General features: G+C 46.3%; 1 protein-coding gene and 1 non-coding gene across 5 annotated transcripts in view; one reads left to right on the top strand and one right to left on the bottom strand.

The window, feature by feature from the left end:
- PIEZO2 (piezo type mechanosensitive ion channel component 2) overlaps window positions 1-16,636 on the bottom strand; it is a 405,850-nt gene extending 389,214 nt beyond the window's left edge. For all 4 annotated transcript variants that reach the window (XM_058676955.1, XM_058676950.1, XM_058676952.1 and 1 more), the window contains exon 1: window positions 16,419-16,636. In XM_058676955.1, coding sequence (XP_058532938.1) covers window positions 16,419-16,482 — 64 coding nt within the window. In that variant the 5' untranslated portion in view covers window positions 16,483-16,636. The remainder of the gene's footprint in view (window positions 1-16,418) is intronic.
- Window positions 6,786-6,907, top strand: LOC118758136 (small nucleolar RNA SNORA32). Its single transcript, XR_004995558.2, has one exon. It is a non-coding gene; the product is annotated as a small nucleolar RNA SNORA32 (small nucleolar RNA).
- Window positions 16,637-17,148: the final 512 nt, after the last annotated feature.

Below are 17,148 nucleotides of genomic sequence, written 5' to 3'. Positions count from 1 at the left end.
TGGCCCAAAGCTTTGGGAATCTGCACCCGCGTGGGAGACCTGAAAGAGGTTCCTGGTTCCTGGCATTGGATCGGCTTAGCACCAGCAATTGTGGTCACTTGGGGAGTGAATCATCAGATGGAAGATCTTCCTCTCTGTCTCTCCTCCACTATGTATATCTGACTTTGCAATAAAAATAAACAAATCTTTAAAAAAAAGTGTCCAGGTTGACCAATGATACTTGTGGTATTAATCAATGGAATATTAACACCATAATAAGCGCTTACACATAGTCAATGTTTAGTATATGCCATATTCTATGGGAACACTGTGTTAAATACATTATTGTTTACCAGATCTTCAGCCACTCACTCTGTAATGTGGGTACTATTATTAGTGTTGTGTGAACTTCTAAAACAGTGTCCTCAGTAACGTTGCTTTCTGTAGGATAGGTCCTGCCCGAGATGATGTGGCCCCACCAGGAAATAAAACTTTGTTTTGTTTTGTTTTGTTTTGTTTTTTGAATTCCTTTAGAGTCAGGGAATCAGAGGATTTAAGAAACACATAATAATAGCTACCTCCATTACCAGGAAATATATGACACAGATTATATATAATGACTGGGTGGTACTGAGGGCCAGAGTTGGGGCATTTGAAGAGGCAGAGAGGCGAGGAGGGGGGCAGTACTATGGCATTCCTGAGGATATGATATTTAGACTAAGACTTGGGAAAGACTTCTTATCAGAGCAAATAGCAAACACAAAGGCCTTAAAGCCAAAATAGCTGTGTTGGAGCCATCACAGTAACTCCAGTATGGATAGAGGGCCCAGCACCATGGACTACATAGGCCAAATCAAGGATTTACTGTTCAGTGTGTTCCAATGCAACCAGAAAGCACTGGAGGGCTGAAAACAGAAGAATGGCAAGTGACTTGCTGCTAAATGGACCAGCATGAAGAATGGATTGCACAGAGGTCACTGCGTGGACCAGGAACAAAGCCTAGAAAGTAGTATAGGAAGCACGGGGCCTTGGATGCTTGGGTTTTGTCCATGTTGCAACTGGCATGGACACATGGAGATTCTGGCTGGCATCAGGGACTGCACAGAGACTGCACAGCTGCTGGGACAGCTAGTTGCTAAGACTGCTTCTCTCCTTTGGACTGCCTTGATGTTTTCAAACAAACAAGAGTGCAAATGGAAACCACCCCTCTATTCTCTGTTGCAGTGTCCATACAGAGCATCTAGCAGTATAGTTCCATGCTCACATCTTCCAAAAAGCTCCTTTCTCCCCAAATAAATTCCTTCTTTGGGCCACAGTTAGCTCTATAATTCCCAAGTCCAGAATTTTCTAAAATGCATTCCAAAACATCAGTGCCAAGGAAAACAAATAGAGGTTCTGTGGTCATATAGATTTGGGAAACACCACCTCCCCCACTAAATGCTTGGGAATCCATAATCTGTGGGATAGACTGAGCTCCAAGCAACCTTGTCATCCCAAATATGGGACTGATTTAGTCCCGTGTTTCTCAAAAATACATAATCACCAGCTTCTTAATACCTCACCCTCAAAGTAGAAGATCAAGATATTAAGAGTATATCCAAACTAAAAATATTTCACAACAGGAACTACACCATAAAATGTAAAGAGCCCCTTAGGGGAGAAAAAAACAACAAATGACTTGGTAAAAAAAAAAAAAAAAAAAAAAAAAAAACAGAAAATATAAAACTCATGTCCCTAGGGGCAACAGCATAAGCCATAGGAATTACAAATAACCTTTGAAAATTGCTTTACCTTCATCCTTTTCTGCTCTCTCATTTTGAAGGAGAGAAAACATTTTCAGGCAAGCCCCCATCTCTTCTTATATTTCTCTTAATAAATGAGGTGAATCAGGAATAAACAGATAAGAAAGTGTGGATATATTTGACAAACTTCAAATTAATTTTTCTGAAGTGTACCAAACTCCCTTTGAGTAATAGCCAAGAAGAAACCTAGAAAACAGTGATATCAAATGGGATGAAGAGATACGAATCCATAGGAATTCAGACACAAGCTTTCTTGGACAAGAATTGCTATTTTAAGAGAGGAAAGGACGGGCCGAGTCCCATCAAGACTCTGGGCTCGCTGGTTATGATTTTGGTGAATTCTGCAAAATGTCTATAGTTTATGGGAGACAAGAAAAAATACTCTAAATCAAGGATAAAACTTTCAAATGAATGGAAGGAACAAGTCACCCCTGAGCTATGAATATGATCTGTGATTAAGAAAATCTACTACGTCCATAAACCATTATTATAGTTTGACTCCCATTGATGAGACATTCCAGGAGGGTTCCTTCAACCAGCTTATGCTTCCTTCCTTGGAAGACAAGCACAACCCTTTAAATGCACATTCCAGGGTGAAAATTAATATGTATATCTGATATTGGGTGTCTTGGAATTAGTAGCTGATCAGCATCGAACCAGCAAGATAACATCTAAAAAATTAAGATGGCAGAATAAAGTAAGGGCACATTAAAATAGACAGAGTAATAATACCCAGTGTGAAACAGAGAGGCACCTAGAGACTAACACACAGAAAAGGAGCAAAAACAATGGTGTGGTGTTGCAGTGACTGATAATCCAGCAGCATTCAGCTAATAGCGATCTGGATTGCAACAGCAGCCAGAACAACACCAGTAACTGGGTGGGAATGGACATTCACCAGGAGCTCAGGAGTTGAACCCAGACAAAGAATTGCTCATCCTAATAGTCTGCTTGATTTGACGAGGAGCAGAGACAGAGCAGCAGATCCCAGATGGGCAGTGCAAGAACAGGGTGGATTTCATAGCCCAGTCTGCCCCCTAGAGCAGAATCGGGCACCATTTTGTTTAAAAAGACAAAGGCTAGGGAAAGGACTGAGCATGCACGGAGCTAGAAGTGAACTCATTTCTGGTTCAGTGAACTGCAACAACATGACATCCTACAGGTTTCACCCAAGACAGGTCTGAGTACCCACCCCCAAGACCTAAGGGCTAGCAATTCTGATAGTGGTACATCAGGCACCATTTTGTATTGTGCGGAAAAACTTTAAGAATGCAAGGACAACAGTGAGCTGTGCAAACACTGTGCTGCGAACAAACTCACTCAGCTCAGTGCATTGCACTGGACCAACAGGAAAATAATGCTATGGCATTGTACAGGTCAAAATAGGTTTGTGTGGCCCTCAGATCTAACAGCCAACAGGTTCCAGCAATATCAGCACCACCAACAATCTAGCTAAATAGGACTCCTGGTGTCTCACTAATCCTGGGACTTGCTCCAACTGGAAGTGGGAGAAAGATTGTACAGATAACAGTGCAACCTCAGCACGGTATCACAGGAGGCGGAGAGTGGTGAGCCAGGAGCTGGGGCTACAGAGACCATGGTGGAAATCTAACATAAGAACCCAGACCTGGAACTCTGGGAGGGAGGGAGTGGCACAAGTGACTGCAAACAAAGAGCCATGTGCCAACTGCAATAAGTAAAACCAAACTGTAGACCTGTGGGTGACACAGCTTAGAAACCTGCTCCAAGAAGAAGCGACAACCAGAAGTACAATGACCAAGAGCAAAAGAAGAGACAGAGGCACAATGAGTATTACTGAAGACCCCCCTGCAAAGGAGCAAAACCCTATGCCAACCTCAGAGTTAATTGAGAAAGACATCAAGAAAATGGGGGATACAGAATTCGAAACACTTGTTATAAAGCTTCTTATCAACAACGAGAAGCACGTAAAGGAATATGTCACATAGGAAATGAATCAAACAAAAACTGATATATCAGATTAAGAATACAGTGGAGCAAATTAAAAGAACAGTGGGGAGTCTCCAAAATAGAATGAAGGAGGCAAAATAAAGAATCTCAAAATTAGAAGATATTTCCTGTCATCAGGGGGAAACAAACAAAAAGCTGGAAGCAAAGCTGGGTCAAGCTAAAAAAAGTATTCAAGAGTTGAAAGACACTATTAAAAGGCCAAGCATAAGAGTTATGGGAGTCCCGGAGGTTTCAGAAAGAGAAGCTGGGTTTACAAATGTATTCAATGAAATAATCAGGAAAATTTTTCCCTACTTTAGAGAAACAATTGGAAAACAACATCCAGGAGGGGCACCGAACTCCCAACAGGCTTGACCAAAAGCAATCTTCACCACGACAAACATAAGGAAAAGATCCTTAAATGTGCACGTGAAAAACATCAATTGACATACAAAGGAATGCCAGTTAAACTCACAGGAGATCTCTCACAGGAAACATAAGGATCTCTTCAAGCAAACATAAGGAAAAGATCCTTAAATGTGCACGTGAAAAACATCAATTGACATACAAAGGAATGCCAGTTAAACTCACAGGAGATCTCTCACAGGAAACTCTACAGGCCAGAAGAGAATGGAGCGACATATTCCAGATTCTAAAAGCAGAACTTGGCCCAAGATAGCATACCCAGCAAAGCTTTCTTCTGTCTTTGAAAATGAAATAAAGTTTTTCCACAGTAAAGAAAGGTTGAAAGAAGTTGCCTCTTCCAAACCTGCCCTACAAATAATACTTCAAGATGTTCTCTTGACAGAGAAGAGGAATAGCACCCACCAAAACCAAAGGCAAATGTGAAGAACATCCCAGAAAATGACAACAGAACACTGAATCAATGAACAACCCATTGCTAAAATGACAGGACCAAATTACCACCCATTCATATTGACCCTGAATATAAATGGCTTAAACCCACCAGTCAAATGTCATAGATTAGGGGCCCGGCGGCATGGCCTAGCAGCTAAAGTCCTTGCCTTGAAAGCCCCGGGATCCCATATGGGCGCCGGTTCTAATCCCGGCAGCTCCACTTCCCATCCAGCTCCCTGCTTGTGGCCTGGGAAAGCAGTCGAGGACGGCCCATGCGTGGGAGACCTGGAAGAGGTTCCAGGTTCCCGGCTTCGGATCGGCATGCATCGGCCCGTTGCGGCTCACTTGGGGAGTGAATCATCGGACGGAAGATCTTCCTCTCTGTCTCTCCTCCTGTCTGTATCCCTGACTTTGTAATAAAAACTAAATCTTAAAAAAAATGTCATAGATTAGTATTCTGAATTAAAAAACAAAATCCATCTATTTGTTGCCCACAGGAGACACATCTCACCAACAAAGATCAGCAGAAACTGTATCTCATGGATTTTTATTCTTTTTATTAGTTTCGCCTCTTCAAAACATTTTCTTACTAAATTCTCCAGTGATTCAAAGATCATATAGAAGCATCATTTGCTTCAAGAAGGTTGATTTTGTTTTCATTTCTTCAGTGACACATTAGTCATTCAGTAGCATATTATATTGTTTAACTTCATCATGTTGCAAATTTCAATTTTTCTTCCTGCTGTTGATTTTGTTTTGTGGCCTTTCATTTAAGGGGATGTACAGTAACTGTGAAATGGAGACTATCATATCCAGATGTGAAAATACAATGCAGTATGCATCTCTACTTCCAGAATAAAAATGGACTCCCAATGAAACTGTTTACTGTATCTTGACAATAGGATGCTGAACTCTCTGCCATTGTCCATGCCCGCAATGATGAACACATGACTGTATAGGAAGAACTATACTATAGTAAGAATATAGGGGAACCCAGTGTGTGGGGAGGGGGAGGAATTGGGGAGGGGATAAAGGAAATCCCACAATCTACAAAACTGTATCATAAAATGATAATAATAATGATAAGTTAAAAAATTCTTCTCGGGCCCGGCGGCGTGGCCTAGCGGCTAAAGTCCTTGCCTTGAATGCCCCGGGATCCCATATGGGCGCCGGTTCTAATCCCGGCAGCTCCACTTCCCATCCAGCTCCCTGCCTGTGGCCTGGGAAAGCAGTTGAGGACGGCCCAAGGCCTTGGGAATCTGCACCCACGTGGGAGACCCAGAAGAGGTTCCTGGTTCCCGGCTTCGGATCGGCGCGCACCGGCCGTTGCGGCTCACTTGGGGAGTGAATCATCGGAAGGAAGACCTTCCTCTCTGTATATCTGACTTTGTAATAAAAAATAAATAAATCTTTAAAAAAAATTCTTTTCAACAAAACAAAACAAAAAAAGTAACAGCTGAGCTCTGCTCTCTTCCAAACTCTAACTTTGGGAAGATGAATTATCTGAAAATGATTATTCAAAAATGTTTAATACCCATGTTAGAAACCCTGCTGGCTGTGTGTCAAGTCCTTTAAACCAGCTTCCCCATGGCTTTACAGTTTGAAAATAGCCCAGAGTCATTATGACTGGGGGGCAGAAGGGAGCAGATGGCCAGGAGTTGCCTGGCAGAGCAGCCAGAGAGCAGACACGCACATTGACCCCCAAGTCGGCGTTACAGCAAGCGCCACGACACTGTGCACCAAAACTCGGGATGCTCTGAAAAGTCTGGCTACCAAGATTTGCCGTCCTTTAGGAAGGAGAAGGAGGTTTCTGAAAACTACAGCCTCACAGAAGCAAGCCCCATTTTCTGGCCATCCCTGTTCCCTCAGCTTGTAATCTGATTTACGCTCCTCTCTCCCAAGTGCAAAGAGGTGGCCACGGGCTGTGCACCAGAGCAGCTGATTCAGCAGTGAGTGACTGGACCACTCGCTGTTAGCTAAGGCTTCCCCTTCTTCCCATTCACACTCACATGGGGCCTTTTAACCAACAAAAACAGTGTGACGTAGGACTGGCCTGTGGAGGCAGACGGTAATATCAGGAGACCTTGAATTAGAAGACGAGAAGCTCATTTTGGTGCAGAAATGCTTTGAAATGTATGCAAAAAAAATCACGAGAAATGCATAGGATGCGAACGTGTGTGGTCATTACCAAGGCTTTTGGAAGGTCGTTTCCTATTTGCTGTGGATTTGACCATACACAAAGTCATCCAATGCACTTTTTCTCTGCTACCTTGCTAGCTCGCAGCCTACTGGAAATATTTTTGCACACACTTTTTCGGAATAGCTGTTTCATTAACAATGAAGTTTGACAGTTTGAAATGCTTACTACCCCAGTTTGCGAGTAACCAAGTGATTGTTGATCATTTCTGAAAAGTAAACTTTATTTAATGTTATTCTTAGAGGGTTGATGAGACAACCATGGATTAAACATCAGTTTTCAAAAGATTTGAAAAATGTGCAACAGAGGGCATTGCAACATGGGGAACTCCTTAAATAAAAAAATGTATTCGCTTAAAATAATTTTATCTTATTACACAATATTAAAAAATAAACTTGACACTGGTTTATGGGTGAAAAAAGAAAGAAAGAAAAGTGTGGATTTCTGTTTTTTTGCAGCAAAATAATTTTTCTTGCAATTCCCCTTGGCATGATCTTTTTTAACTGCTATATTTGTTTTTAGTTTGAATTTAATCAGGAAAAAGGAGGAGGCTATTGAGAGGGCAGAATGAAGGGGGAAGCATTGAGGTTCCGAAGCTCACACTCCCATGCGAGCTGGAGCCCCACAGGCAGCACCACGCCCAGCATGGCTCTCCCGTGCTTGTATCTGCAGCTTTGCTGCAGCGTTACTGAATTGTCTAGCTAAGATCGCCTAACGTCTACGATATCACTGCAACATCACACTGATTCATTCAGGATTTCGCTCAAAATATCAGTTCCCAATCAAACACTATTTATCCAGTTTTACACCCCTGCGAGACCACTTAGCTCCAAATAATCATTACAAGGTGGCTTGATTTTTCATGTGCTGCATCATAAACTCTAGGTGGTAAAACAAAAGTCTTCATTTCCCCAAAGATACACGGTCCATCCCAAACCCCATACGAGGCCCATTTTTTGGTCTAGATACTGCTAGGGACCGCGTAGGGTCTGTGTCACCCCGTAGAAATAAGTGAGGGACAGTGAGCATGACAGGAGGATTGCAAGGCCTCGGTGAGAAAGCTTCTCCTTCAGAACTAACAGCTCCGTAAAAAGCTCCATCAAACAGCAACATGACAAACAACTCCTTGCTCGGAGGGCAAATCCAAAAAGAACAGAAGTGGAGGATAACTATGGCCCATTGCAACTTGGAGGAAAATGTCCTGGTGTGCTGGCTTAGGAGCAGGAAGCAGGGAGATGTATTCATCTAGAGGCACTGCACAATGGAGATGAGCTTCCTGGGAAGTGAAGATACAGTGCTGTAGGCATCTCCATTCCCGAACGAAAGACTCCAGAAGAAACTGTCAGATGTATCTTGACAGCTGGATGCTGGAATTTCTGCCATTGTCTTTGCCTGCAATGTCAGGATACACTCAAATGGCTGAATGATGGACTTGGGACTGTTTTTGAAGGACTGTGCTATTGTAATAATATAAGGGAAATCAGTAGGAGTGGGAGGGGCAGTAAGGAGGGAAGAGGGAAAATCTCTGGGCCTATGAAACTCTATCCTAAAAAATTAAAAATAAGGAGTAAAAATAAAATACATTGACTAAAAAAAGCAGAAATCTAAAGTTATAGCATATTATATCTTGAAAATGCTTAAAGCATGAAAAGTTTCTTAACTTTGAAACACCTCATCTATAGAGAATTTTCCTGGGTGGTGGAGAGTGTCTTAAACTAGTGAAAGCCACATGCCCATTTTTAACAGGGTGCAAACTTGTTCAGGTTGCCATCAGACCGGGCTTCTGTCTGGATTCCCCCCACCCCCAGGCGTCCATGTCCCTGAAGCAATACCAAGTTCAAATGCTTCCAGGGGCCCAGTGCAGTCTGAGGAAAGCAGAAAGAGGGGGAAAGTGGCAGAAACAAGGGAGACTTAGTTCTGCTCATCTCTAAGAAGCCATTTCCACAGTGCTTTGGCTCAAAACTTCCCATCTTGGTAGGGGTCTTTGTCCTTTCTCCTTTTCTGCACCTGAGACCAAAACTGCTCACCTAGAGGAACTAACCACAAGGAAAAACAGATCGATGTGTGAGTTTCCAGAGAAGCTAAAAACATCTTTAAAAATAATATGCATTTCAAGGATGATTCTCCAGGCAGTTGTTGCCATGGTCAAATGGATTTTGCTAAGCAAGGAAAAGGTGTTAACTTGTCATACTGAGAAAAATTCACATCTTGAAAGTCATAGACAGTTAAATTAGACTGTCACAAATTTTACATCCAAAGACCAAAAAAAAGCAATAACTATGATTGAAGAAAGACCTGATTTTTTCTCAGACCTTTAAGATATTTAGGAGAAAAATCTTAGGCAATAAAGATTTTACTCAACTGGCAAACATTTCTCCAATGCACACTTGGCTAGATAGCTGACGTACAATAAGACCCCATTTTGCAGTTAGAAAATTCTGCAATTCAAAAAACATATTATTAACTGGAGACTCCGTGTTAGGCAAGTTAAATTTAGTGTCAGGAGGATCAGCAAGCATACCACAAGTCTCCTGCCCCTGCAGACACATGGAAAGGACAGGGAAATCATTTTACCAAATACAAGTTGTCTTGAGCCTGAACAAAGCACCAGGAGAGTGCAGGAGGATTCACTCTCTCTGGGAAGACACGGGGAACAACAAGTCATGACTCAGAGCTTCTGATGGACGAAGCCACAGGAACAAGACCATCCTCAACTACCAACAGGCTGTAGGTCAACCAGGACTCTGGATCATCTGCCGGAAGCTGTGTGTAACAGTGAAGTTTTAACAGTTTTACCGAGGCTCTGGTATACACCAGATATACGCAAACTGTGGGTAACTGAAACATTGTCATCAGGCACAGGAGTCAAAGGCACACAGCCAGCCACATGGCAGACTCCAGAGCTGTACTTAAACAATCCAGCTGTAGAAGATGCACTATGACCTAGTGGATAGCAAAAACCAGATCACACACATGTCAATGAAGGAGGAAGAGAAAGAGCGTTGCATTGTTCCCTGCACGGAGAACTAGACCCACGACAGAGAAGATATGTTCTTTTTAAGCAGCCCTGTAGGAACTCCCCAAACACCCTACAGTATTGTGAGCCCTCAGCCAGCAATCGAGATTAACCTGTCTCTGCCACTGGACAGCTCCCTCTTATGGATTTATAATGGCAGTCCTACTGCCCTTTAACAACTTGGCAACTTGGTCCCTCGTGCCTGGGATCCAGAACTCCCCACTGCATGTAAAGATCCCCAGTGCAGCACCAGCAGCCCTCACGGTGATTGCTGACCCACAGCACCCTTTATGGGTTGGGGCTCCTCTCACACATTCACAGCTGTGCTGTAAGCTGTGTCCTCTCGCCCCCATAGACAAGAAGTGTCAACTTCCCTGATGAATGCATTCCAGCAGCCCAGCCCTTTCTGCGCTTCTCCCTTCGCAGTTAACCCAGCCCTTTTGGCACTTGAGCAACGCTCAGGGTAGGTCACCTGCTAGCCCCTGTTTCAGCCAATCAGATCAGCCAATCAGTGACAGCCCTCTCTGGGTAACCCCTGGAGTCACAGAGCTGACTCCAGACACTTCTTCACTGGCCTCTGTCAGCCATCTCACCTGCTCCAGCTGCATGCTCCTCCCACAACTATTCTACATCCTTAACAACCACTGGGAGAAGTCTTGAAGTTCTTCTGCAGAAAAGCACATTTCCTGCTAGGCCACACTTTGTGCTTTACACGAGTAACCGTAGGAATTTGAGTCTCGCTACAGGCAGGGTACTCTGGTTGGCTCTAAGAAAAAGTACATTGCCCACCAAAAAAAGGGGGTGGCATTTCCAAGATCTCCACGCAAGTTGGGAAGGTGATTAGCACAATGAAGTTTGGGCCAATGGGTTGTGTACAGAAGTTGAGTCCTGCACCTTACAGGTAGCAAGCCACTCTCTTCCAGACGTCTGGCGATATAGCACAGATCTATGCAAGTTCTGGCAAACTAACTATACAGCTAGACCAAACTCATCCATTCTTAATAAAATTATCTAAAATTGGCACATTCACACGAGGGTTCTTCTGAAATGTCGTAAAAATTTATTCTTTTTTAAAAAAAACTCTACACAAATTTTTTGTGCCAAAACAAGCATGTTTTAATTCAAACACCCCAAATTCTTTGAAATATGCAGGTATGTCCACACTTAATATCCCAGATAATGCAGAACCGTGCCAGGCAGTATAGCACAAAAAGAAAATTCAAGAATCCAAGATATGGGACGCACTGCAGTGCAGTGGGTTAGGTCAGAGCTTGGGACACCCACGTTTTACATTGGAGCACTTAGTACGAGTCCCCATTTGCTTCTGATCTGGTTTCCTGATGATGCGTTCTGGCAGGCAGCAGAGGCAGCCTCCGGCGCCTGGCCCTCGCTACCTACATGGAAGACTCATGCAACTGTGGTCTCCTGCCTTCCACTTGGTCCAGCCTGGGTAGCAGCAGGCACTGGGAAAGCAAATCAGAAGATGGAACTTTCTCTCGCGTGCGCTGTCTCTATTTTTTGAGTATGGAAAATAAAGGCTAGTCAAAATAGAAAATAATAATCGAATTGCAAAATGTGACCAACCATATGAAACAAGGGAAGCCAAAAATATTATGTGTGTACATACATATATACACATATATTTATGAGAAACAGGAAAACATTATTAAGTGGGTAGCTATCAAGGAATCGATCTTTTTTAAAAATTCAAAGGGCTCAGTGCGGTAACCCAGCAGCTAAAGTCCTCGCCTTGCATGTGCCAGGATCCCATATGGGAGCGGGTTTATATCCCAGAAGACCCACTTCCCATCCTGCTCCCTGCTTGTGGCATGGGAAAGCAGTCGAGGACTACCCAAAGCCTTGGGACCCTGCACCCACATGGGAGACCTGGAGGAGGCTCCTGGCTCTTGACTTCAGATCAGTTCAGCTCAGCTCTGGCCGAGCTGGGCACTTGAGGAGTGAACCAGCAGATGGAAGATCTTCTCTGTTTTTCCTCCTCTCTGTATATCTGACTTTCCCACTAAAAATAAATCTTAAAAAATAAATGAATAAAATGTAAAATTGTTATACAATTTAAAATTAATTCAGAAAAGGTTGTATTCTCATAAGATGACTACCGTACAGCTCAAAAAGTATGAAATTATTAGAAACTGCATGCTCAATGACTTGCGCAAGGGTGGCTAGGCATCCTTCAAGTCCTTATCTTGTTGATCTTGCCACAATATCCTAGACAGATCAGGCAGGTCAAGTGCAAGGCCACAGCATGTGACAGGCTTCCATGCCGCAAACATTGTATAAATGTTTTCCAATACAACTTTGTATTTAGTCTCAGTTGAAAATGTATTTTGTCTGCCTGAGTCTATGTCCTTAAAACTACACTTTACATCTTTCCAAATCTTACGTGCATTTTACACCTGCTATCATCTTATATCCAATCAACCACTTTTAATTTTGCAGGTGTACTTACACAGTTCTGGGTTCTCCTAACTACTCATACAAAAACATACACAGCTTTAGCCAGATAACTTTATTTACAATTAACCATGAGTAACACAAGAACCTGAAAGAAAATATTATGTTAAAATGCTAAATCAAATCCTACTAAGTAGTGAAATCATTCAAACTAAGTACAAAATTATACTGTAATATCCAGAAAATAAAAATAAACATCACCCACATAGTTCGATGGAGAACATATAGTGTAAATTAAAATAAGATTTCAGAAATCTAGAACATGAGGTGACATGGATGGAAAGAGAAAAGATGACGGCTAGCGGCTGATTCCTTGCCTTGAACGTGCCGGGATCCCATATGGGCGCAGGTTCTAATCCCGGCTGCCCCGCTTCCCATCCAGCTCCCTGCTTGTGGCCTGGGAAGGCAGTCAAGGATGGACTAAAGCCTTGGGTTTCTGCACCCGCATGGGAGACCTGGAGGAGGCTCCAGGCTCCTGGCTTCAGATTGGCACAGCTCTGGCCATTGCGGTCACTTGGGCAGTGAACCAGCAGACGGAAGATCTTCTTCTCTGTCTCTCCTCCTCTCTGCATAGCTGACTCTCCCATTAAAAATAAAAAATAAATCTTTTTTAAAAAGGTAATACATGCTGACTTGCACACAATTTGACTTCAGACGCTTTTCTAAGACCCTCCTGCCCTCAGCCTCTTCATGGCCCTGATTCCCACTGCTCATCCGTTCATTTCACTGAAACATCCCTCAAGCAGCCCTACCCTCATGTCCAGCCTCATGCATGGGCTGCAGCACCTGCCAGGATCAGCCGGCTGTGTTATACACATTACCTCCCAACCAGCCAGGGAAGAAATATTCAGATGGCCAGTTTACAGGAAAAAGAGGAGAAAAAAAAGCCAAAATAATTCTGTTCCCAGATAAAGAGCAGAGGTTTATTGTGAATGGGGGTTCTCAAATTCCAACTGGCTGGGCTAATGTGGTTAACCTAATGTCTTCAATGTCTGCACCCCATAGGAGTAACTGCTGGAGTTCCATACGCTCCACCTGCAATCCAGCGCCCTGCGAATGTGCTGGGAAGCGGGGCTGCCGGGATTAGAACCTGCACTGGGAAGGCAGTGGAGGCCGGCCTAAGTGTTTGGTTCCCTGCCACTACGGGGCACAGCTGACCCTCCTGGCTCCGGTCTGGCACAAGCCTGGCCGCTGCAGGCAGTGTGGAGTGAATCAGCAGGTGGGAGAGCTCTCTCCCCTCCTTTGAAGTCTTTCACATGTACAAACAAAACTTGCTAAAAATGTTCAGTGCCCGTTGACTAGACACCTATGTCTAATATGTCTTCTCACTTTGCATAGTTTTATTTTGCTTTTATGACTCAAGAATCCTAATGTAAGAAGCCTCATTTCCCTTTTCACTTCCCATTCAATCTCTTTCACGGCCTCAAAGTATCAGATTATGCAAAATGAAAGTCAACTTGTCACATCTAGAATTAGGTGTGAAGGCTGGGATATCCCTGTCAGGAGAAAGTCAACACCAGTGTTAGCGAGATGGATTTAGAATAAAACAGAAGCTTCCACAGAGATCTAACTTTGAAGGTTGGCTTGCCCAGATGTAAAAATAGACGGCTGAAATCTAAAACCAGTCCAGTGGCAAGCACACCATGGCACTCTCTGTGCCCAGGGCATTAGGGAAATCTCAATGTTTAGCAGCACCTTGGGAGGAGGCAGACTTGAAAACCTCATGATAACCCTCAATCTCAAATCAGGAGACATCCCCCAACCCACTTAGCAGCAAGGAGCCTGCAGCAGAGGCTTCCCTGAGGGAAAGGAGGGGCTGAGCTGGGGGCACCGACACCCCTACACTCAAGCTCAACTGCTACACTCACAGACATTCACACTTTTCCACACACTCACTCACATACAAGCACGCACACATACGCTCATCCAAACGGTCATACTTACACACTCTCTGGCATGAACGCACACAATAGATTCACATACACACATATACACACAATACCCTTGCTTAGACTCACAGTCATACTTCACATACATGCATAACACACTGGGGGACACACACACACACAGTGGCCAGTCTCCCTCAGCCCACAGAACTGTGTAAGTCCAGATGGAGTGGATCAGGGAAGAAAACCTCCCAAACGCCCTGGATCCCCCGCATGGCTGGGAAGGAGCAGAGTGGGGCATCACGGACAGGAGGCACTATTCCAGCTTCAACCAATGAGTCACTGCATCTTTTACCTCCAGCCCACCCTCTGCTCAAGCCTTAGGCGAGGGTCATGGTGAAGGACAGGAGAGGTTGGTCCAGTCGAGTCAGACCCCAGATTACAGACCAGGGTGCCTACTCCATGCTGAACTGCCTAGAAACTTCAGAAATGTCACCCGGGCTCTGCTCGAGTCAGCCCAAAGGGCTTGGGGAAGGAGCAGAGGAGCCTGGCCCAGCAGCCAAGGGATGACTCCCAGGACAGCGGAGTGGTGTCCCTGGGGGGGCCCAAGCTTGGAGTGCGATGGGGTCTGCAGTGGGCCAGTCCCTGCTCTCATCTCCCAGAGCTGAGCATAAAAGTCCCAGGACCCACTCTCCTGCTTTGGTCAGTGCATAAATGGGGGCAGGAAGTGGGAAGGCAGGACTAGAGGGAGAAAGAGGAAGGGAAGAAAGGGTTAAAGGGACCTGGCGGGGAGGAGGGGGGTTCTGATGTGAGCACCGATCTGCAGGCAGGCCTCCTGCTTCCTTGGCATGGATGACCACAGAGCAGCCAGCACACTGCAAAGCCCTGCCTTAAGCCCGGCTGGCTTTCTTCCCGCATACAGATGCTGAGCTGGCGCGGACAACGACTCAACCACTGGCAGGGACACCACCTGTGCGCAACACCCCTGAAGAGCCCTTCCCCATGTCCACACCCGCCAGCTTGATGTGCTCTCCTGCCTGGAAACTCACAGGCGGTCAAGGCCAGCGAGCGGGCGCGGCCCCTCCCGCTGCTGCTCAGGGACACGGAGGCCACACAACTCCAGTGCCCACCCCCCACAGAGACTTTCTATCCATCGGCTCAAGATGCTCCACATCCACAGCCTCCCCAAGTTGGGCATCCACCGCCACGGGCTCGCCTCGTTCCTTATCTGCAGATAGAACACGGGGCACAGGTGTGTCCCAGTGTCTTCAACCTCTGGCAAAACTCCAGATGGGAGAATTTAAGGGTCCGAGAAGGCCTCGCAGGCTTGGAAGACAATATCATGTCTTGGCAGAAGTGCTCCATTTCCTAGGCCTGGTGCGGCAGAGGTGAAGGCAGACACAGAGCAGTGTGGTTTATGGAGCCGGATTCAAGGAGCCTTGCGCTGTGTATTTACGGGGAAACTTGGCAGTCCTCCCACTCCAGGAAGGCTGTGCCTGCTATCTGAAAAGCTGACCCTCGGGGCTCCTGAAGTCACCAGCCAGCAGGATAGAAACAGCGGGATGCTTGTCTGGGCATCTATGGGGTTCCTCTGTGACCCTCCCTTGACCCTGGCAAGTCCCAGGGAGTTGGAGCCCTGCTTTCTAACCCTTTAAAATCCAGAAGGATCAGCGTGAGGAGGGCAAGCCCAGGTCTGCAGCCTGAGCATTGAGTTCCTGTGTAGTCTTGGCTTTTGGGGAAGTAAAAGGTTAAAAACCGGAGGAACTGCATCCCTGTGCCATGTCACCATCCCTCCTGCTAGAATGGCCAGGGCCCTTCACTTGGCCTAGGTTCTTTTGGATGCACGCTGCACCATGAGACCCTAGAGCCTGGGGAAGGCGGCTCCAGTTTGATCCTGTGTGCACCTTGGTGCACAAGACAGTACTTCACGGAAAAAGACAAAGACCCACATGTACCGATCTGTAACCCAGCCCTCTCCTGCACAAGCGCCAATCCCAGTCACTAGGCTCCACAGGGGACGGCTGAGAGACCCCAACAATGTGCCCCAGGACAGGAAGCGAAAAGGCCACGTTGTGGCCCCCAGGGCCATGCGTGCCAGATGTCTCTGGCACCAGAACCATACTATCAGTTTCCAGAACTGAATCTCAGAGTGCCAAGGCCTTAACTTCGGTAGAAGCCCCACCTTAGCGACCCCCTGGCCCTCCCCAAGTAACCTGGGTGGGTGAGCAAGTGAGACTCACCTACTGCCAGGCAGATTGGCAGCAGCAGCCTGAAGACGAGTCCACACACCACCTCCGAGGCCATCCCGTTGGTCCGGCGAGTCCGAGCAGAGGAGTGAGGCTCGAGGCTCCCTAGGGCCGGGAGGTCAAGTCCATGCCCGCCTAGGGTCTCCTGTGGCCAGCGGTCATCAGCCTCCCGGGCATGGTCTGGGTGCGCTCCACCGCACTCTCCGCCCCGAGGGCGCGCTCGCTGGATTCTCGGCTGGCGCTTGCCCGCCGGGCTCCGGGCAGCCGCTCACAGGGCTCTTGGCAGCCACCTAGGCAGGCTCCCGACCCTGTGGGGGCGGACGGTGTTTGTGCAGAATCCCGAATTCGGCCGGGGCTGGGGCAGTGCAAGGAGACGCTCTACGAGGGTCCTGGGCGCTGTCTCACCCGGCTCCGGGGGGCGTCGTTCAGTGGAACCCGGGGAGTCCTCGATGCGGAACCTTCTCCGAGGCCAAAGTGTCTGACGGCCGCCCAGCCTCAGCCCCTCTGCCCACGCAGGCTGCCACTCGCAGCCCTCGGCCTGGACTCCCAGAACTCTCCTGAGTCTTCGCCTTGGACCGGGAGCCGCCTGCGGTGGCTCCTGGAGCGGCGGTGCAGTTCAACCCCTGCGCCCCCAAGCTTCGGGCCGGAGACACCCGCGTACTAGCGGCCAAGCGCGCAGAACCCACCCCAGCACAGTGGGGCTCGCGTTATGACCGGTCTCCTC

The sequence above is a fragment of the Ochotona princeps genome, chromosome 18, assembly GCF_030435755.1.
Source record: "Ochotona princeps isolate mOchPri1 chromosome 18, mOchPri1.hap1, whole genome shotgun sequence".
NCBI classification, from domain to species: Eukaryota; Metazoa; Chordata; class Mammalia; order Lagomorpha; family Ochotonidae; genus Ochotona; species Ochotona princeps.
Note: the sequence above shows the minus strand (reverse complement) of the source record. Positions and strands in the feature narration are given on the sequence as shown.